Source organism: Oncorhynchus nerka, linkage group LG13 (assembly GCF_034236695.1).
Source record: "Oncorhynchus nerka isolate Pitt River linkage group LG13, Oner_Uvic_2.0, whole genome shotgun sequence".
In the NCBI taxonomy this organism is placed as follows: Eukaryota; Metazoa; Chordata; class Actinopteri; order Salmoniformes; family Salmonidae; genus Oncorhynchus; species Oncorhynchus nerka.
In genome coordinates this window covers 84,996,505-85,017,734 of record NC_088408.1, presented here as the reverse complement: position 1 = coordinate 85,017,734, position 21,230 = coordinate 84,996,505, and the positions used below count along the sequence as shown (strand labels likewise).

The 21,230-nt window shown below is 50.0% G+C and overlaps 1 protein-coding gene across 2 annotated transcripts in view; it reads left to right on the top strand.

Annotated features, from left to right (window-relative positions):
- LOC115140702 (G protein-coupled receptor kinase 5-like) overlaps nt 1-20,844 on the top strand; it is a 68,262-nt gene extending 47,418 nt beyond the window's left edge. Inside the window, exons 4-16 of one of the 2 annotated variants that reach the window (XM_065026791.1) lie at nt 1,853-1,930; nt 2,013-2,110; nt 2,468-2,560; nt 2,780-2,843; nt 2,925-3,065; nt 3,191-3,381; nt 3,649-3,686; nt 3,813-3,902; nt 4,083-4,291; nt 4,589-4,726; nt 8,121-8,258; nt 8,427-8,581; nt 19,842-20,844. In XM_065026791.1, the coding sequence (XP_064882863.1) occupies nt 1,853-1,930; nt 2,013-2,110; nt 2,468-2,560; nt 2,780-2,843; nt 2,925-3,065; nt 3,191-3,381; nt 3,649-3,686; nt 3,813-3,902; nt 4,083-4,291; nt 4,589-4,726; nt 8,121-8,258; nt 8,427-8,581; nt 19,842-19,890 (1,482 nt within the window). In that variant the 3' untranslated portion in view covers nt 19,891-20,844. The remainder of the gene's footprint in view (nt 1-1,852; nt 1,931-2,012; nt 2,111-2,467; nt 2,561-2,779; nt 2,844-2,924; nt 3,066-3,190; nt 3,382-3,648; nt 3,687-3,812; nt 3,903-4,082; nt 4,292-4,588; nt 4,727-8,120; nt 8,259-8,426; nt 8,582-19,841) is intronic. The other variant, XM_065026790.1, reaches the window with a different exon arrangement.
- Nucleotides 20,845-21,230: the final 386 nt, after the last annotated feature.

The window sequence follows — 21,230 nt, the reverse complement described above, 5'->3', positions numbered from 1 at the left end:
CTGATATGTACTGTCAGTGTTTACTAAAGGGGTGCTGAACCAGGTCTGATATGTACTGTCAGTGTTTAATAATGGGGTGCTGAACCAGGTCTGATATGTACTGTCAGTGTTTTAATAATGGGTTGTTGTGTTGAACCGGGTCTGATATGTACTGTCAGTGTTTTAATAATGGGATGTTGTGTTGAGCCAGGTCTGATATGTACTCTCAGTGTTTAATAATGGGATGTTGTGTTAAACCAGGTCTGATATGTACTGTCAGTGTTTAATAATGGGATGTTGTGTTGAGCCAGGTCTGATATGTACTGTCAGTGTTTAATAATGGGATGTTGTGTTGAACCAGGTCTGATATGTACTGTCAGTGTTTAATAATGGGGTGTTGAACCAGGTCTGATATGTACTGTCAGTGTTTAATAATGGGATGTTGTGTTGATCCAGGTCTTATATGTACTGTCAGTGTTTAATAATGGGATGTTGTGTTAAACCAGGTCTGATATGTACTGTCAGTGTTTAATAATGGGATGTTGTGTTGAGCCAGGTCTGATATGTACTGTCAGTGTTTAATAATGGGATGTTGTGTTGAGCCAGGTCTGATATGTACTGTCAGTGTTTAATAATGGGATGTTGTGTTGAACCAGGTCTGATATGTACTGTCAGTTTTTAATAATGGGATGGTGTGTTGAACCAGGTCTGAAATGTACTGTCAGTCTTTAATAATTGGGTGTTGAACCAGGTCGGATATGTACTGTCAGTGTTTAATAATGGGGTGTTGAGCCAGGTCTGATATGTACTGTCAGTGTTTAATAATGGGATGTTGTGTTGAACCAGGTCTGATATGTACTGTCAGTGTTTAATAATGGGGTGTTGAACCAGGTCTGATATGTACTGTCAGTGTTTAATAATGGGATGTTGTGTTGAACCAGGTCTGATATGTACTGTCAGTGTTTAATAATGGGATGTTGTTGAACCAGGTCTGATATGTACTGTCAGTGTTTAATAATGGGATGTTGTGTTGAACCAGGTCTGATATGTACTGTCAGTGTTTAATAATGGGATGTTGTGTTGAACCAGGTCTGATATGTACTGTCAGTGTTTAATAATGGGATGTTGTGTTGAACCAGGTCTGATATGTACTGTCAGTGTTTAATAATGGGATGTTGTGTTGAACCAGGTCTGATATGTACTGTCAGTGTTTAATAATGGGGTGTTGAACCAGGTCTGATATGTACTGTCAGTGTTTAATAATGGGATGTTGTGTTGAACCAGGTCTGATATGTACTGTCAGTGTTTAATAATGGGATGTTGTGTTGAACCAGGTCTGATATGTACTGTCAGTGTTTAATAATGGGATGTTGTGTTGAACCAGGTCTGATATGTACTGTCAGTGTTTAATAATGGGATGTTGTGTTGAACCAGGTCTGATATGTACTGTCAGTGTTTAATAATGGGATGTTGTGTTGAACCAGGTCTGATATGTACTGTCAGTGTTTAATAATGGGGTGTTGAACCAGGTCTGATATGTACTGTCAGTGTTTAATAATGGGATGTTGTGTTGAACCAGGTCTGATATGTACTGTCAGTGTTTAATAATGGGATGTTGTGTTGAACCAGGTCTGATATGTACTGTCAGTGTTTAATAATCGGATGTTGTGTTGAACCAGGTCTGATATGTACTGTCAGTGTTTAATAATGGGGTGTTGAACCAGGTCTGATATGTACTGTCAGTGTTTAATAATGGGATGTTGTGTTGAACCAGGTCTGATATGTACTGTCAGTGTTTAATAATGGGATGTTGTGTTGAACCAGGTCTGATATGTACTGTCAGTGTTTAATAATGGGATGTTGTGTTCTTTAGGACGACTATGAGCTGGTGCCTGATGAGAAACGAAAAAGCAGAGGAGATCAGATTATTGGGAAGTTCCTGTCTAAACAGGTTTGTCAGTCTAAAGGAGGATTGGTGAATGTAGATGTACAGCTATTAGAGAAATATAACTTGTGTGTGTGTGTGTGTGTAGTCATCTGAGTGTGTGGAGGCAGCAGAGAGCCTTGCTGAGCAGTGTAGAGAGAACCTGGAGCTCCACCCCTGCAAGGAGATCTTCAGTGACTGTCGCAAGTAAGGGAATCTTCCTTTGTTCGCATTACATCTCATCAACTATGATCTTATTATTAAATAGCTTGTTCCTTATTAAATCTTGGTTGAAGATTAGATAACACTCAGTATCAAGAATATACAAAAGTAGAGAACTAGGAAGGGGACAAATACTTTTTCATAGCACTGTATATGCACTTGTGGAAGAGCCTGGGGGACAAGGTAATGTTTGACAATGAAGAAACACAGAGAGGGGTTGGCTGAAGCACTAACACCCTGGAGGGACCACCAGCTGGCTGAGCCCCTTGTTAACTGTAACTGCAGCTGCTGTCTGTTGTCTCAGGGCTTTAACCAGTAACCTCTAGTTGTATGTGCTCTCAGAGCTCTCCATCACTACCTGAGAGGAGCTCCCTTCTTGGACTATCAGAACAGCATGTACTTTGACCGTTTCCTACAGTGGAAGATGCTGGAGAGGTGAGTGCTACCTAAAAACTCCTACAAAATCAAATAAATGTCTGATGTTTTTAGAGAATATTTGAATGGTGTTCACTATTAGCCTGGTACTTTCTCCATGCAACACTACAAGTTGGCTAAAGCAGGATCAGGCTTGCACCCAGGCTAGTATTATTATGCTCCATGATGTACGGTGTACTATTATTCAGCTGTACATTAATGGCCGATGTGTGTTTTCAGGCAGCCAATAGCCAAGGATACGTTTCGACAGTACAGAGTACTGGGGAAGGGTGGATTCGGAGAGGTGAGGCAAAGGAGAATTATTAGAAAATTGTGATTGTGAGATTAACTGGCCCATGGTATAATACTGTGTGCGTTCTATCAGGTGTGTGCGTGCCAGGTGCGAGCCACAGGGAAGATGTATGCCTGTAAGAAGTTAGAGAAGAAGAGGATTAAGAAGAGGAAAGGAGAGTCCATGGCCCTCAATGAGAAACAAATACTAGAGAAGGTCAACAGCAGATTTGTTGTGAGTCCTGTTATTTATTAGGATAAATGACCATATACAATACACTTTCACTTTATTCTCTCGCTCTGTCTCTCTGTGTCTCTCTCTCTGATCTCTGCCCCTGTGTCTTTGCCCCCTCTCTCTAGGTGAGTTTAGCGTATGCCTATGAGACCAAAGACGCTCTGTGTCTAGTGTTGACCTTAATGAATGGAGGAGATCTGAAGTTCCACATCTATAGCATGGGGACTCCAGGCTTTGAGAAGGACAGGGTCCAGTTCTATGCTGCCCAGATCTGCTGCGGCCTGGACCACCTACACCAGGAATCCATTGTCTACAGGTGACAGCTTTTTATCATAGCGCCTACACTCACAGAATAGAAGGTGCCCTTAAACACAGATCTAGTTCCAGATTGCAAGATATTACAGATCAGTTGGGGGCATTTCTATCTACTTCCACCTATACCCTAATCAACTGTCTGTTCTTCTGATTGTCATTCGCTAAACCAATGTCTCCAGAGATCACGTGATGTCAACACATGATGTATTGGGTTTAGTCCCAATGTCAAATGCACCAAACTAACTGTGGTTTTTGAACTTTTTCTCAGGGATTTAAAACCAGAGAATATTTTATTAGATGATAATGGTGAGTTAACCTTCTTCCTACTGTACAATAGCATACAGTAATTACTGGGATAATGTCTGAACTCAGAGAGGCTCTCTGCTAAATATGACTGATCTTTGACCCCTGACCTCTTCCCCTATGCTGTAGGACACATCCGGATCTCAGATCTGGGCCTGGCCATCAAAGTGGCTGAAGGGGACCCCATACGAGGCAGAGTGGGAACAGTGGGTTACATGGGTGAGACACCTCCATATGCCATTACAATACATCTATAAGATCATTGAACAAAAACCTTACATTATAGTAATACATTATCAATTTATACCTTTTACCATACAAATAAGATATCATCAAACCTGCATGATGAGAACATGGCATTGGGACAATCTGGTGTTGTACTGTGCTGTGTGTGTGTAGCTCCGGAGGTGATCAACAACGAGCGCTATGGGATGAGTCCAGACTGGTGGGGGCTGGGATGTCTCATCTACGAGATGACCGCTGGACGCTCACCCTTCCGCGCACGCAAAGAACGAGTGAAGCGGGAGGAGGTGGAGAAGAGGGTGCAAGAGGAAGAGGAGGAGTACAGCGACAAGTTTACAGAAGACACCAAGGCCATCTGTAGGGTGGTGAGAGCACATTGATGGATTGATAAGACTAAGGCCTAGTTAGTGTGTCGTCAGGAACCTCAGAAGGAGGCCTAGTTAGTGTGTCGTAAGGAACCTCAGACGGAGGCCTAGTTAGTGTGTCGTCAGGAACCTCAGACTATATTGGGTAATCACCCTGAGTAGCTGACCCCATTATATTTTAAAATAAGCATCTGTACATTGCATCATCGTTTCTACTTCTCTCTCTCTCTCTCTCTCTCTCTCCCCCTCTCTCTCCTCCTCTCTCCTCTCTCTCCTCTCTCTCCTCTCTCTCTCTAGCTGTTGACCAAAGATCCTAAGCAGAGACTGGGCTGTACAGCAGAGGGGTCATCAGGGGTGAAGGCTCACTGTTTCTTCAGGAACATCAACTTTAAAAGGCTGGAGGCAGGCATCCAGGAGCCCTCCTTCGTACCGGACGTAAGTAGAAGAGGAGGAGGATTGTATCTCTGGTCTTGCTTCAGCAGTAGAAACACAAGACCAGGAAGTGTTCAATATATAACCAACCAACTGTTTCAATCAGTTACATTCATGGTTGATTACCTCTACTTCTCCCTCCCTCCTTCCCTCCATACATATTCCCTCTCTTCTCCTTCCCTCCGTACATATTCCCTCTCTTCTCCTTCCCTCCGTACATATTCCCTCTCTTCTCCTTCCCTCCATACATATTCCCTCTCTTCTCCCTCCATACATATTCCCTCTCTTCTCCCTCCCTCCCTCCCTCCGTACATATTCCCTCTCTTCTCCCTCCCTCCCTCCTTCCCTCCGTACATATTCCCTCTCTTCTCCCTCCCTCCCCCTCCTTCCTCCCTCCTTCCCTCCGTACATATTCCTCTCTCCCCGTTCTCCCCTCCCTCCCTCTCTTCTCCTTCCCCTCCGTACATATTCCCTCTCTTCTCCTTCCCTCCCTCCCTCCTTCCCTCCTTCCTCCCATACATATTCCCTCTCTTCTCCCTCCCTCCCTCCTTCCCTCCGTACATATTCCCTCTCTTCTCCTTCCCTCCGTACATATTCCCTCTCTTCTCCTTCCCTCCGTACATATTCCCTCTCTTCTCCTTCCCTCCTTCCCTCCATACATATTCCCTCTCTTCTCCTTCCCTCCTTCCCTCCATACCCCCTATTCCCCTCTCTTCCCCTCCTTCCCTCCGTACATATTCCCTCTCTTCTCCTTCCCCCTCCATACATATTCCCTCTCTTCTCCTTCCCTCCATACATATTCCCTCTCTTCTCCTTCCCCCTCCATACATATTCCCCCTTCTTCTCCCTCCTTCCCTCCCATTCCCCTCCCTCCTTCCCTCCCCTCCATACATATTCCCTCTCTTCTCCCTCCTTCCCTTCACCCTCCTTCTCCTTCCCTCCTTCCACTCCACATATTCCCTCTCTTCTCCCCCTCCTCCCTCCCTCCTTCCCTCCATTCCCTCCATACATATTCCCTCTCTTCTCCTTCCCTCCTTCCCTCCATACATATTCCCTCTCTTCTCCCTCCCCCTCCCTCCCTCCTCCCTCCCTCCATACATATTCCCTCTCTTCTCTCCTTCCCTCCTTCCCTCCATACATATTCCCCCTCTTCTCCCCTCCCCCTCCGTACATATTCCCTCTCTTCTCCCTCCCTCCTTCCCCTTCCGTCCCTCCCTTCACATATTCCCTCTCTTCTCCTTCCCTCCTTCCCTCCATACATATTCCCTCTCTTCTCCCTCCCTCCTTCCCTCCATACATATTCCCTCTCTTCTCCCTCCTTCCCTCCATACATATTCCCTCTCTTCTCCTTCCCTCCTTCCCTCCATACATATTCCCTCTCTTCTCCTTCCCTCCATACATATTCCCTCTCTTCTCCATCCCTCCTTCCCTCCATACATATTCCCTCTCTTCTCCCTCCCTCCCTTCCCCTCCCTCCCTCTCTTCCCCTCCATGCATATTCCCTCTTCTCCTCTCCATATTCCCTCTCTTCTCTCCCTTCACCCTCCCTCCTTCCCTCCATATTCATATTTCCCTCTCTTCTCCCTCCCTCCTTCCCTCCATACATATTCCCTCTCTTCTCCTCCTTCCCTCCTTCCCTCCATACATATTCCCTCTCTTCTCCCTCCTTCCCTCCATACATATTCCCTCTCTTCTCCTCCCTCCTTCCCTCCATACATATTCCCTCTCTTCTCCCCCCTCCCTCCTTCCCTCCGTACATATTCCCTCTCTTCTCCTTCCCTCCCTCCTTCCCCTCCCATACATATTCCCTCTCTTCTCCCTCCCTCCTTCCCTCCGTACATATTCCCTCTCTTCTCCCCCTCCCTCCTTCCCTCCGTACATATTCCCTCTCTTCTCCTCCCTCCCTCCTTCCCTCCATACATATTCCCTCTTCTCCTCTCCTTCCCTCCGTACATATTCCCTCTCTTCTCCCTCCCTCCTTCCCTCCATACATATTCCCTCTCTTCTCCCTCCTCCTTATTCCCTCTTCTCCCCCCTCCCCTTCCGTACATATTCCCTCTCTTCTCCATCCCTCCTTCCCTCCATACATATTCCCTCTCTTCTCCATCCCTCCTTCCCTCCATACATATTCCCTCTCTTCTCCATCCCTCCTTCCCTCCATACATATTCCCTCTCTTCTCCCTCCCTCCCTTCACCCTCCCTCCTTCCCTCCATACATATTCCCTCTCTTCTCCCTCCCTCCTTCCCTCCATACATATTCCCTCTCTTCTCCCTCCCTCCTTCCCCATCCCCTCTCTTCTCCTTCCCTCCTTCCCTCCATACATATTCCCTCTCTTCTCCTTCCCTCCATACATATTCCCTCTCTTCTCCTTCCCTCCTTCCCTCCGTACATATTCCCTCTCTTCTCCTTCCCCCTCCGTACATATTCCCTCTCTTCTCCTTCCCCTCCATACATATTCCCTCTCTTCTCCATCCCTCCTTCCCTCCATACATATTCCCTCTCTTCTCCATCCCTCCTTCCCTCCATCCCTCCTTCCCTCCACATATTCCCTCTCTCCATCTCCCCCTCCATACTCCCTTCACCCTCCCTCCTTCCCTCCATACATATTCCCTCTCTTCTCCTTCCCTCCTTCCCTCCATACATATTCCCTCTCTTCTCCCTCCCTCCTTCCCTCCATACATATTCCCTCTCTTCTCCATCCCTCCTTTCCCTCCGTACATATTCCCTCTCTTCTCCCTCCCTCCTTCCCTCCATACATATTCCCTCTCTTCTCCCTCCCTCCTTCCCTCCGTACATATTCCCTCTCTTCTCCATCCCTCCTTCCCTCCGTACATATTCCCTCTCTTCTCCCTCCCTCCTTCCCTCCGTACATATTCCCTCTCTTCTCCCTCCCTCCTTCCCTCCGTACATATTCCCTCTCTTCTCCCCCTCCCTCCTTCCCTCCCTCCTTCCCTCCGTACATATTCCCTCTCTTCTCCCTCCCTCCTTCCCTCCGTACATATTCCCTCTCTTCTCCCTCCCTCCTTCCCTCCGTACATATTCCCTCTCTTCTCCCTCCCTCCTTCCCTCCATACATATTCCCTCTCTTCTCCCTCCCTCCTTCCCTCCATACATATTCCCTCTCTTCTCCATCCCTCCTTCCCTCCATACATATTCCCTCTCTTCTCCATCCCTCCTTCCCTCCATACATATTCCCTCTCTTCTCCATCCCTCCTTCCCTCCATACATATTCCCTCTCTTCTCCCTCCCTCCCTTCACCCTCCCTCCTTCCCTCCATACATATTCCCTCTCTTCTCCCTCCCTCCTTCCCTCCATACATATTCCCTCTCTTCTCCTTTCCTCCTTCCCTCCATACATATTCCCTCTCTTCCTCCATTCCTCTCTTCTCTCTATCAGCCCCGGGCGGTGTACTGTAAGGATGTGTTGGACATTGAGCAGTTCTCTACAGTCAAGGGAGTAAATCTGGACCAAACCGACAACGACTTCTACTTCAAATTCTCTACAGGCTGCGTGTCCATCCCATGGCAGCACGAGGTGGGTGAACTAACTGAGACGTCTGTCCCTCTCCTCTGGTTTCTTCTCAGAGGTAGTCTGCAACGTAACCTGAAAGACTGAATTATTGGTGGTTTTGATATACTGTCCTTACACTAACTCTAATATACTGAACCCCTCTCCCCCCTCGTTCTCTCTCCCTCTGTATAGATGATAGATACAGAGTGTTTCAGTGATCTGAACGTGTTTGGGCCCCAGGGGACCAGACCCCCAGATCTGGACTGGAACACCCCCCCCGAGCCTCCCCGACGCAGCCTGCTGGACAGGATCTTCAGGAGACATGTGAGGGCACACACACAGGATCGGTACATACTTACACACATATACCAATACTCTGTCTCACACTGTTCCGACTGCACAGTTACATCCACACACACTGTTCCCACTGCACAGTTACATCCACACACACTGTTCCCACTGCACAGTTACATCCACACACACTGTTCCCACTGCACAGTTACATCCACACACACTGTTCCCACTGCACAGTTACATCCACACACACTGTTCCCACTGCACAGTTACATCCACACACACTGTTCCCACTGCACAGTTACATCCACACACACTGTTCCCACTGCACAGTTACATCCACACACACTGTTCCAACTGCACAGTTACATCCACACACACTGTTCCCACTGCACAGTTACATCCACACACACTGTTCCGACTGCACAGTTACATCCACACACACTGTTCCCACTGCACAGTTACATCCACACACACTGTTCCCACTGCACAGTTACATCCACACACACTGTTCCCACTGCACAGTTACATCCACACACACTGTTCCCACTGCACAGTTACATCCACACACACTGTTCCCACTGCACAGTTACATCCACACACACTGTTCCCACTGCACAGTTACATCCACTCACACTGTTCCGACTGCACAGTTACATCCACACTGTAACGGCGTTCGTCTGTTGAAAGAGAGTCGGACCGAAATGCAGCGTGTAGGTTACTCATGTGCTTTAATAAAGGAAATAGCGATACATGAAATAACTGTGAGAATACAAAACAACAAACGGAACGTGAAACTATACAGCCTATCTGGTGAATACACAAAGACAGGTACAATCACCCACGAAATACAACGCGAACTCAGGCTACCTAAATACGGTTCCCAATCCGAGACAACGAGAAGCACCTGACTCTTAATTGAGAACCGCCTCAGGCAGCCCAGCCTAACAACACCCCTACTCAACCGCAATCCCAACTATACAAACCCCAATACGAAAACAACATATAAACCCATGTCACACCCTGGCCTACCCAAACATATAACAAAAACACAAAATACCATGACCAAGGCGTGACAGAACCCCCCCCCTAAGGTGCGGACTCCCGGACGCACCTCAAAGGCATAGGGAGGGTCCGGGTGGGCGTCTGTCCATGGTGGCGGCTCCGGCTCGGGACGTAGACCCCACTCCATTAATGTCCTTGTTCCTCCCCTTCGCGTCCTGGGATAATCCACCTTCTCCGCCGACCATGGCCTAATAGTCCTCACCCAGATCCCCACATAACTGAGGGGCATCTCGGGACAGAGGGGCATCTCGGGACAGAGGGGCATCTCGAGACAGAGGGGCATCTCGGGACAGAGGGGCATCTCGGGACAGAGGGGCATCTCGGGACAGAGGGGCATCTCGGGACAGAGGGGCATCTCGGGACAGAGGGGCATCTCGGGACAGAGGGGCATCTCGGGACAGAGGGGCATCTCGGGACAGAGGGGCATCTCGGGACAGAGGGGCATCTCGGGACAGAGGGGCATCTCGGGACAGAGGGGCATCTCGGGACAGAGGGGCAGCCCGGGACAGAGGGGCAGCCCGGGACAGAGGGGCAGCCCGGGACAGAGGCTCAGCTCGGGACAGAGGCTCAGCCCGGGACAGAGGCTCAGCCCGGGACAGAGGCTCAGCCCGGGACAGAGGCTCAGCCCGGGACAGAGGCTCAGCCCGGGACAGAGGCTCAGCTCGGGACAGAGGGTCAGCCCGGGACTGAGGGGAAGCCCAGTACTGAGATGAAGCTCAGACAGGTAGTAGGCTCTGGTAACTCCTGGCTGGCTGGCGGATCTAGCTGCTCTATGCAGACTGACAGCTCTGACTGCTCCATGCAGGCTGACAGCTCTCTGCAGACTGGCAGATCCTGGCTGACTGGCACTCCTGGCGGATCCTGGCAGACTGGCACTTCTGGCGGATCCTGGCAGACTGGCACTTCTGGCGGATCCTGGCAGACTGGCACTTCAGGCGGATCCTGGCAGACTGGCTGATCCTGGCAGACTGGCACTTCTGGCGGATCCTGGCAGACTGGCACTTCTGGCGGATCCTGGCAGACTGGCACTTCTGGCGGATCCTGGCAGACTGGCACTTCTGGCGGATCCTGGCAGACTGGCACTTCTGGCGACGCTGGGCAGACTGGGAGCACTGGCGGCGCTGGGCAGACAGGAGCACTGGCGGCGCTGGGCAGACGGGGAGCACTGGCGGCGCTGGGCAGACTGGGAGCACTGGCGGCGCTGGGCAGACTGGCGACGCTGGGCAGACTGGCGACGCTGGGCAGACTGGCGACGCTGGGCAGACTGGGAGCACTGGCGGCACTGGGCAGACTGGGAGTACTGGCGGCGCTGGGCAGACTGGGAGCACTGGCGGCGCTGGGCAGACTGGCGACGCTGGGCAGACTGGCGACGCTGGGCAGACTGGCGACGCTGGGCAGACTGGGAGCACTGGCGGTGCTGGGCAGACGGGAGACTCCGGCAGCGCAGGAGAGGAGAAAGGCTCTGGCTGCGCAAAACTGGCGGGAGACTCCGACAGCGCAGGAGAGGAGACAGGCTCTGGCTGCGTTGAACAGGCGGGAGACTCCAACAGCGTAGAAGGGAAGGAAGGCTCTGGCTGTGTAGAACAGGCGAGGCGCACTGAAGGCCTGGTGCGTGGTGCTGGAACTGGTGGTATTTGATCGAGGACACGCACAGGAAGCCTGGTGCGGGTAGCTGCTACCGGAGGACTGTTGTGTGGAGGTGGCTCTGGATAGACCGGACAGTGCAGGCGCACTGGAGCTCTTGCAGGCGCACTGGAGCTCTTGAGCACCGAGCCTGCCCAAGCTTACCTGGCTCGATGCCCACTCTAGCCCGGCCAATATGAAGGGCTGGTATGTACCGCACCGGAAACACCATGCGCTCCATAGCATAACACGGTGCCTGCCCGGTCTCTCTAGCCCAACGGTGAGCACAGGGAGTATGCGCAGGTTTCCTACCTGGCATAACTATTCTCCCTTCTAGCCCCCCCCCCAATAATTTTTTTGGGTTGCTTTACCGGCTTCCTTGCCAACCGTGTTCCCTCGTATCGTCGGCTCCTATCTCCGGCTGCCTCTGCTTCTTCCTTGGGACGGCGATATTCTCCCGGCTGCGCCCAGGGTCCTTTTCCGTCTAATATCCTCTCCCAAGACCAGAAGTCCCTATATTGCTGCTCCTCGCAATTAACAGGGAGAGTAGGCTCAGGTCTGACTCCTGGCTCAGCCACTCTCTCTCTGCGCTCTCCCCCGTTAGTTTCGGTTTTCGCTCTGCGTCGCCGTGTTTTCCTTTTTGACTCCATTAGCCTGTAGCCCTCTTCGCATTGCTGCAGCGAATCCCAGGCGGGCTCCTGCACTCTCTCTGGGTCGTCCGCCCACCTGTCGATTTCTTCCCACGTCGTATACTCCATGCCATTGATATCCATAACGTCCTCTCTTCGCTTCTCCTGCTGCCTGTTAACACGCTGCTCGGTCCGTGAGAGGTGGGTGATTCTGTAACGGTGTTCGTCTGTTGAAAGAGAGTGGGACCGAAATGCAGCGTGTAGGTTACTCATGTGCTTTAATAAAGGAAATAGCGATACATGAAATAACTGTGAGAATACAAAACAACAAACGGAACGTGAAACTATACAGCCTATCTTTTTTTAATCTTTTTTTTTATAAAAATAGTTTATTATCTTCAATACCATTCATTCTTTACAACTCATAATTTACATACATACACAAATAATGGTATTTTAAATAAACTAATTAAACTAAAACATAAACCACAAACAAAACCTCAGGGGAGCATCTTCCCTCCCCGTTACCCTACAAAATACCTCTCCCTATCTCCCCGTCCCTAATCTATCCTCTTACAAATCTAAATGACACCCAGCCCTAAACCCCCCTTCCACCTCTCCCGAGCAGCACGCTGCCCCCACTTCCTCTCCTCCCTCTTCATCCTCCCCCTCAAATCTCCTTCCACCCTCCTCACTATCCCTTCCACCCCCAATCTTTCCCTGTCTTCACCATGTTCTGCCTTGCTTCCCACAGCCCCCGTTTAAAGAGACTCATGAGAAGCCAGAGCAGAAACCTGTCCCTATCCGTCCCTATCGCTCTCCCTACACCCCTCTCTAACCTGGCCCACGTCAATACAAAATCCCCCTTTACCAAACCTAACAACACCCGTGCCCTAGCCCATACTACTCCGGCAAAGGCACAGTCCCAAAAGACATGGCGCACAGTCTCCTCCCTGCCACAAGAGGATCTTAGACAGGTGGGGGATTGCACCAAATTATACCGGTACAAGATGGAACGTACCGGCAAACACTTATGAAGGCTCAACCAATTCAGGTCCTTGAGCCTGTTATCCAGACCCCGCGCCTGCACTCCCTCCCAGACCACTTCCGAGATGCCCACTACAGGCGCCGGACTCCCTGCCTTTCTGACCTCCTCGTACAGGTGCCTGTGATCTAAACCTACTCGGGCAACTTCAACCTCAGGGTGCGCACGCAGCCACTTGGCCGCATGACCAAAGTGCCACGGCAGCTGTTCCGCCCGAGGACCCGTGTTAGACCACACCATTATGCTTCTCGCCTGATACGAGAAAAACACCCGCAGGAGGTAACCGGACGGGTGTATCACTGGCTGAGCAAGCTCCGTTAACAAGAAGGAAACAAAAATTGAGTCCAGCTTGAGGGGGAAATGTGGTACCCCCCTACCTCCCTCCCCGATGGGACAGATCATGCGTGCCCTGGCGACCCACTCGCACCTGCCACTCCACATAAACTGAAACACAAGCCTCACTAGAGGCCTCCTCAGACAAGCCGGCAATGGGTAGATGTATGCCAAATACAAAAGAGATGGCAACACCTTTAGGACCAGGACTTTGCCCATAAAAGACAAATACCTAGCTTTCCACATTGCTAGCTTCCTCTGTACCACTGCGATATGCATGTTCCAGTTTAGCGTCGCTGAGCCGGAGGTCTCAAAATGGACCCCGAGAATCCTCAGGGCCCCCTCACAGAGAGATAACCCCCAGGCACATCCGTTCTACCGCGCCATCTTCCGAAAAACTTGACTGAAGACTTTGCATGGTTCAGAACTGCTCCCGACGCTCGGGTGAAATCCCCAAAGATGGCAAGGGACCTTGTCAGGCACGAGTCCTTGCACAACAGCAAGGAAGTGTCGTCGGCGTACTGCGTCATCTTAACACGCAGCCCACCACTTCCAGGGATCAGCAAACCTTCCACCCCTGTGTCTGCCCTAATGGCAGCCCCCAGAGGCTCCATGTACAGAACGAAGAGGAGAGCCGAGAGTGGGCACCCCTGCCTGACCCCAGACGAGAGGTCAAAAACATCACCCATGTGACTATTTACACTAACTCGGCACCCCGCTCCGACATATAATGTACGAATCCATCCTATAAACTTCTCCCCAAATCCTAATCGACCTAACACTCTGAATAAAAAGGATCTATTCACGCGATCGAAGGCTTTCGCCTGATCTAGCGCTGCTACCATTAAAGGCAGACCTCTATCTTCAACCCAAGCGATGGAGTCCCTGATTAACTGTAGGTTCCATCTAATAGAGCGGTCCTCTACCCCGCACGTCTGATCCTCATGAACGACGTAGGGAAGGGCTGTGCGCAACCGGTCTGCTAAAACCTTTGCAAGTAGCTTGTAATCTACACACAGCATGGTCAACGGCCGCCAGTTGCCAAGGTCTGTTACTTCCTCCTCCTTATATAAAAGTGACAGCACACCAACAGCCATTGATCCCCCCGGGACCCCCGTCTCAAGGATGGCCTTCAAGACTTCGAGGACCACTGGTCCAAGTATACCCCTAAACTTGAGATAAAACTCAGCCGGCAGCCCATCTATCCCAGGCACCTTCCCTTTTCCCATCCTCCTAAGAGCGCTCTCAACCTCTTCTAGTGAGATCTGGGCCTCCATCACTTCTCTAATGTCCTCCGGCAACCGCCTGGACAAGTGTTCTAAAAACACATTTCCCTGCTCTACATCTATTTCCCTTTCCTTAAATAAACCTTGGAAATGATCAGTTGTCACCCTGACCATATCCTCTGGTTCTCTAACTATACTACCATTTTCTTCCCTAACACCATGCATTACCTTCCCACTCTGTCTTGCCCTAACCAACTTAAAGAACATAGCAGAACAAGTCTCATTATGTTCTAGAAAGCCACTATGCGCTCGCTCAAGGAAAGCTTGAGCCTTCCGCTCCTGCACCTCCCTGAGCTGCGCCTTTAGGGTTGCGGATCTCTCCCAGTCAAACGACCCGCCGAGGTTGCCTGCCTCGTATTCGAGTTCAATTAACCTCTGGATACGATCCACCTCCCTCCTCTCCTCCCTTTTTTTTTCCTCTTGCAATACCCTATTATAAAAGCCCTAATCCTCACCTTAACTAATTCCCACCACTCTAACACCCCCGCACATGGACCGGAGGCCCTCAAGCCTCCAAAAGAAACCATAAAACCCGTCAACAAAAGCCTGCTCCTCCAGCACATCCCGATCTAGCTTCCAGTACCCTCTACCAAAGAGGCAGACTGGCGACCCCACCTGCAGGAGCACCCCGTCGTGATCCGAAAAGAAAACAGGCAACAGCCGCCCAGACAACTTACCCAAAGACCTGGGTACAAAAATATAGTCGAGCCTCCACTCAACCCCCCTGGAGTTACGCCATGTAGGATCGTCCATTTTCGGAGTAGTGTGCAGACCACCATCTACCAGACCATGGCAAGCCATTAGCCTGGCAATGGCGCCCGCACTGCTATCCCCCCCTCTTCCTAAATCTGTATTAAAATCCCCCTATCACTAATTTCCTATTTGTGACACACAGGGGCGTCAGACAGTCCACCATCTCCCTTCTGTCTGCCACCACCTGTGGCCCATACACCACCACTAATCTAAATTTACAATCCCTTATCGTGACATCCACCCCTATAACCCTCCCCTGCATTACCACAAAGGAATCCTCCACTTTTACCTCCCTGTGCCCACACAAAATCCCTACCCCTTCTCTGTATCGATGAGTACACCCCCCCAACACCCCAAACCGACTCCCCTTGTCCCACTCCCTCTTAAACCTAATAACATCCCCTCCATCCCTCAGGTGAACCTCCTGTAAAAAATCAAAAATCAAACCCCACACCCTCCAAATAACTAAAACCGCCCTCCTCTTAACAAAATCCCTTAAACCCCTTACATTTAAACTAACAAAAGTAAAATTAGACTCCATGAAAAATAAATACATGTAATACACTCAAATTCTAAACCCAGACAGAAAAAAACATAAAACAGGAGACTCACCCGATGCTCCCCTGCTCCATATCTACCGGTGAGCACACCATCCGTAATCCCGACATCCCCCCTCTTCCTCCATCACACCCTCCCAGGATGCAGGAATAGTGTTTGGCTCAGTGCCCTGCACCCTGGGTCTACCACCACAATCCTCCCCCTCCCCAGTGTTGCAGCTGGTTTGGAAAAAAATTGGGGAGGCTGAGTCCCCAAACAAAAAACTCCCCACCTCCTCTTGTACCCAGTCCTGAGTCTTGTTATGTGTGTCCCCACCCAACAGAAGTTGAGGGCCTGGGGAAACCAGCAGCAACCCAGAGGTTTCTCCCGCCCCCATCACTCTCTTGGCCATCCCTTCCCCCTCACTGTCAGCCAATCGCCCCCTCCTCTTCATACTCTTCTTTGGTGATGGCGGCAGTGAAGAGATACCACCCTCCCCCCGCCAGCTCCTCCACCATACCCCTCATCTCTTCCACCATGGCACTTTCCCCCCAGTCCACTTTCTCTTCCACCGTCTCCTTCTCCACCACTCCTCCCTCGCTTTCTTCTCTCTCATGCTCCTCCACTCGGTTGCCTTCTTCCGCCGCTTTTTCTGGTTCTCCTACTCCCGTACCTTCCGTTTCCTTCTCTCTTCCATCCGCCGCTTCTGGCTCCTCCTCCTTCCTTGTGGCCTTCCCCTCTGGACCTGAACTCTGGTCATGAGGCGTTCTTCCTTCCCCTCCTCTTCTTCCCCCATCCCCCGCTCCTGCTCCCCCCCCAGCCGCAGACGCATATGACCTCTGACGGGCCGGGCACCCCCTCCACAGGTGTGCTGACGAGCCACACCCATGGCACGTCTTAGGCTTGTCACAATCCCTCGCCTCGTGATCCTCAGATGCACAAAATCTGCATTTTCTTGCACTGCATGAGGCGAATATGTGACCATAGGCCATACAGCGTCTGCAAAATGGGGGCTGACGTGCATAATACAATGTCCCCCTGTCAGCCCCTAGGGAGAACATAGCAGGAGGATGGATGTAGCCACCATGTCCCTTTGGGTCCTCTCTGAGGAGGGCCTGGAAGCCTCTCCTCCCATTCCAAAACCCAAGGGAGTCTTTGAGGTGCCTTGCTGAGGAGACGTTATCCATGTATCTCCCCAGAAAAGCCCTCACCTCACCGTAAGGGTTGTAAATGTTTACAGTTACAACCCTAAAGTTATTCTTCGCCAGGCTTGTTATTTCGTAGTGGCACATCGGCCTCTCACCTCCCACTGCTCTTGCCCTTCTCAGGATATCATCGTGTTTTTCCTCTGTATATAGTGCAACGTCGTATGCTCCCTCCAACGAGTTGCCTTGGAAACAAAACACGTCCTTCACCGTCAGCTTTAGAATCCCCATCAATATTATCCTTCCAAAGGATTCCCGTCCTAAAGGCTCAAACTCCTTTTCCTTCCAAGCAAACCGAATCGTGTTGGCCAGCCCAATCCCAGGGACCGATCGTGTTGATGTATTTAGCACCATCTCCGCAAGGAGAATGGCGCTCGTTCTCTTCTCTTCCAAAACAATTGAAAAGAAAAAACCAAGTGACTGAGCCTATCTGGTGAATACACAAAGACAGGTACAATCACCCACGAAATACAACGCGAACTCAGGCTACCTAAATACGGTTCCCAATCCGAGACAACGAGAAGCACCTGACTCTTAATTGAGAACCGCCTCAGGCAGCCCAGCCTAACAACACCCCTACTCAACCGCAATCCCAACTATACAAACCCCAATACGAAAACAACATATAAACCCATGTCACACCCTGGCCTACCCAAACATATAACAAAAACACAAAATACCATGACCAAGGCGTGACACACACACACTGTTCCCACTGCACAGTTACATCCACCCACACTGTTCCCACTGCACAGTTACATCCACACACACTGTTCCCACTGCACAGTTACATCCACACACACTGTTCCCACTGCACAGTTACATCCACACACACTGTTCCCACTGCACAGTTACATCCACACACACTGTTCCCACTGCACAGTTACATCCACACACACTGTTCCCACTGCACAGTTACATCCACACACACTGTTCCCACTGCACAGTTACATCCACACACACTGTTCCCACTGCACAGTTACATCCACACACACTGTTCCCACTGCACAGTTACATCCACATACACTGTTCCGACTGCACAGTTACATCCACACACACTGTTCCGACTGCACAGTTACATCCACACACACTGTTCCCACTGCACAGTTACATCCACACACACTGTTCCCACTGCACAGTTACATCCACACACACTGTTCCCACTGCACAGTTACATCCACACACACTGTTCCCACTGCACAGTTACATCCACACACACTGTTCCCACTGCACAGTTACATCCACACACACTGTTCCCACTGCACAGTTACATCCACACAGACTGTTCCCACTGCACAGTTACATCCACACACACTGTTCCCACTGCACAGCTACATCCACACACACTGTTCCCACTGCACAGCTACATCCACACACACTGTTCCCCCAGTTACTCTCTCTCGCTCCCCCCCTCTCTTTCTCGCTCCCCCCTCTCTCTCTCTCTCGCTCCCCCTCTCTCTCTCTCTCGCTCCCCCTCTCTCTCTCTCTCTCGCTCCCCCTCTCTCTCTCTCTCGCTCCCCCTCTCTCTCTCGCTCCCCCTTCTCTCTCGCTCCCCCTCTCTCTCTCGCTCCCCCTCTCTCGCTCCCCCTCTCTCTCTCTCGCCCCCCTCTCTCTCTCGCTCCCCCTCTCTCTCTCGCTCCCCCGTCTCGCTCGCTCCCTCTCTCGCTCCCCCTCTCTCTCTCTCTCGCTCCCCTCTCTCTCTCTCTCGCTCCCCCTCTCTCGCTCCCCCTCTCTCTCTCTCGCTCCCCCTCTCTCGCTCCCCCTCTCTCTCGCTCCCCCTCTCTCTCTCGCTCCCCCTCTCTCTCTCTCGCTCCCCCCGTCTCGCTCGCTCCCTCTCTCTCTCGCTCCCCCTCTCTCTCTCTCGCTCCCCCTCTCTCACTCCCCCTCTCTCTCTCACTATAAATATGGGTTGTATTTACAATGGTGTTTGTTCTTCACTGGTTGCTCTTTTCATGTGGCAACCGGTCACAAATATTGCTGCTGTGATGGCACACTGTGGTGTTTCACCCAATAGATATGGGAGTCTATCAAAATTGGATTTGTTTTCAAGTTATTTGTGGGTCTGTGTAATCTGAGGGAAATATGTATGGTCATACATTTGGCAGGAGATTAGGAAGTGCAGCTCAGTTTCCACCTTATTTTGTAGGCAGTGTGCACATAGACTGTCTTCTCTTGAGAGCCAGGTCTGCCTACGGAGGCCGTTTTCAATAGCAAGGCTATGCTCACAGAGTCTGTACATAGTCTAAGCTTTCCTTAATTTTGTGTCAGCCACAGTGGTCAGGAATTCTGCCACTATGCACTCTCTGTTTAGGGCCAAATAGCATTCTAGTTTTCTCTGTTTTTTTGTTAATTCTTTCCAATGTTTCAAGCAATTATCTTTTTGTTTTCTCATGATTTGGTTGGGTCTATTTGTGTTTCTGTCCTGGGGCTCTGTGGCATCTGTTTGTGTTTGTGAACAGAGCCACAGGACCAACATGATTAAGGGACTCTTCTCCAGATTCAACTCTCTGTAGGTGATGGTTTTGTTATGGAAGGTTTGGGAATCGCTTCCTTTTAGGAGGTTGTAGAATTTAACGTCCCTTTTCTGGATTTTGATAATTAGCGGGTATATGCCCAATTCTGCTCTGCATGCATTATTTGGTGTTTTATGTTGTACACAGAGGATATTTTTGCAGATTTCTGCATGCAGTCTCAATTTGGTGTTTGTCCCATTTTGTGAATTTTTGGTTGGTTGTACACCTAATTCAAGTATTTTTAGCCAGATCTTAATTGGTATGTCAAATTTTATGTTCCTTTTGATGGTGTAGAAGGCCCTTCTTGTCTCTCTCTCCCTCCAGCACCCCGAGGTGTCCATTGCCAACAGCCGCTTGTCTTCCTGCAGTGTGAACTCGGTGGACTCCATGTCAAACTCTGCCCCCTAGTGGCCAGGGCCCTGTGTGGCGCCACACAGACAGAGGAGGAGCCTGTAGGATCTCCTCCTTGCTGGTTGGTTTACACCCGGCCTGACCAGCTGTCAGTCATCCGGAGGCACCCGTCCCACGCCCACGGTCAGCCTAGGGGAAATGTTGACCATGACCCGGGGCCTGAGAGACCGACCCATGGGAAATGATTAGAGGGACGTTCAATGATGCAAAGACGTTTTGAGAACGATGCTCAGACATTTCACTTACCCTCATGATTGCTGGAGTAGAGAAGAGCCACTGAGGTTGTTGATGAATAAGAAAAAAACAATCTAATTCAGGGGATCCACTGTCTAAGAAAGACCACCACAGGGAATACAAGATGGGGTCTTTGTTGAAATGTTGTAGCTTTTTTATTTTTTATTCCTTGCATAAATACTAATTCACACTCAAATGCACTCTGTATTTGTTCATCTATTTCTCTCCCCCCCCCCCCACACCCCCACTACTCTAATCACTTATATGCATGCAACCAACAACATCACCAACCTCAAGAAACAATGTGCATATTGCCTTGTATACCCTCAGGCCAAAGACATAGTTCATAGTTGTGTGCCTGTCATTGTTGCCATATTGATTTTTGGAGGATGGCTTGGTCTTTATTCAATCACTAATTGAATCTGCAGCTATGTTACACCTAAGTAACAATCAAACAAGTGTGTTGTCACACCATGGACAAATGTGTGAGACCAGACAGGTGTAGTATCCTCACACCTGCATAGCCCTCATACTAATACCCCACCACAGGCATCCTGTTGACCTTGAGCAAAATGAGATGTCTTTTCAAACCAGTAGTGAACCATTTATACACCAATTAAGATGTTTTAACAGTAAATATGTTGTTTTACCTCTGACATTAAATAAATATTACTGTGATATACCCGTTGTCATATACAATGAGCTGGTGCTGTTTTATGTTTGTGTTGCCATCATGACCATGGGTGTATCTCAATCGTTTCAATGGGGGCATTTCTCTCATCTCCTTTCATTTGTCTGCACTGATCATAAAGGAAAGGTTAGGATTCCTGGCAGAAATATGGCCAATGCCTACAGGGAATAAGCTTTAACCAGCCCAGTTCAGATGAAGGAAAGGAGACAAAGAGAGGACGCCGTGTTAAACTAGTGAGATGCCTTGGCTCTGGTAGCGTCCTTGGTGAAGGGACCACACTAAGGCAATCCTTCCAACACGCCCAAACAAAAGGGAAGAACAGCTTTGGTTTTAGAATTTGATATATGTTCATTTTACTGGACAATAAATAGTTCATT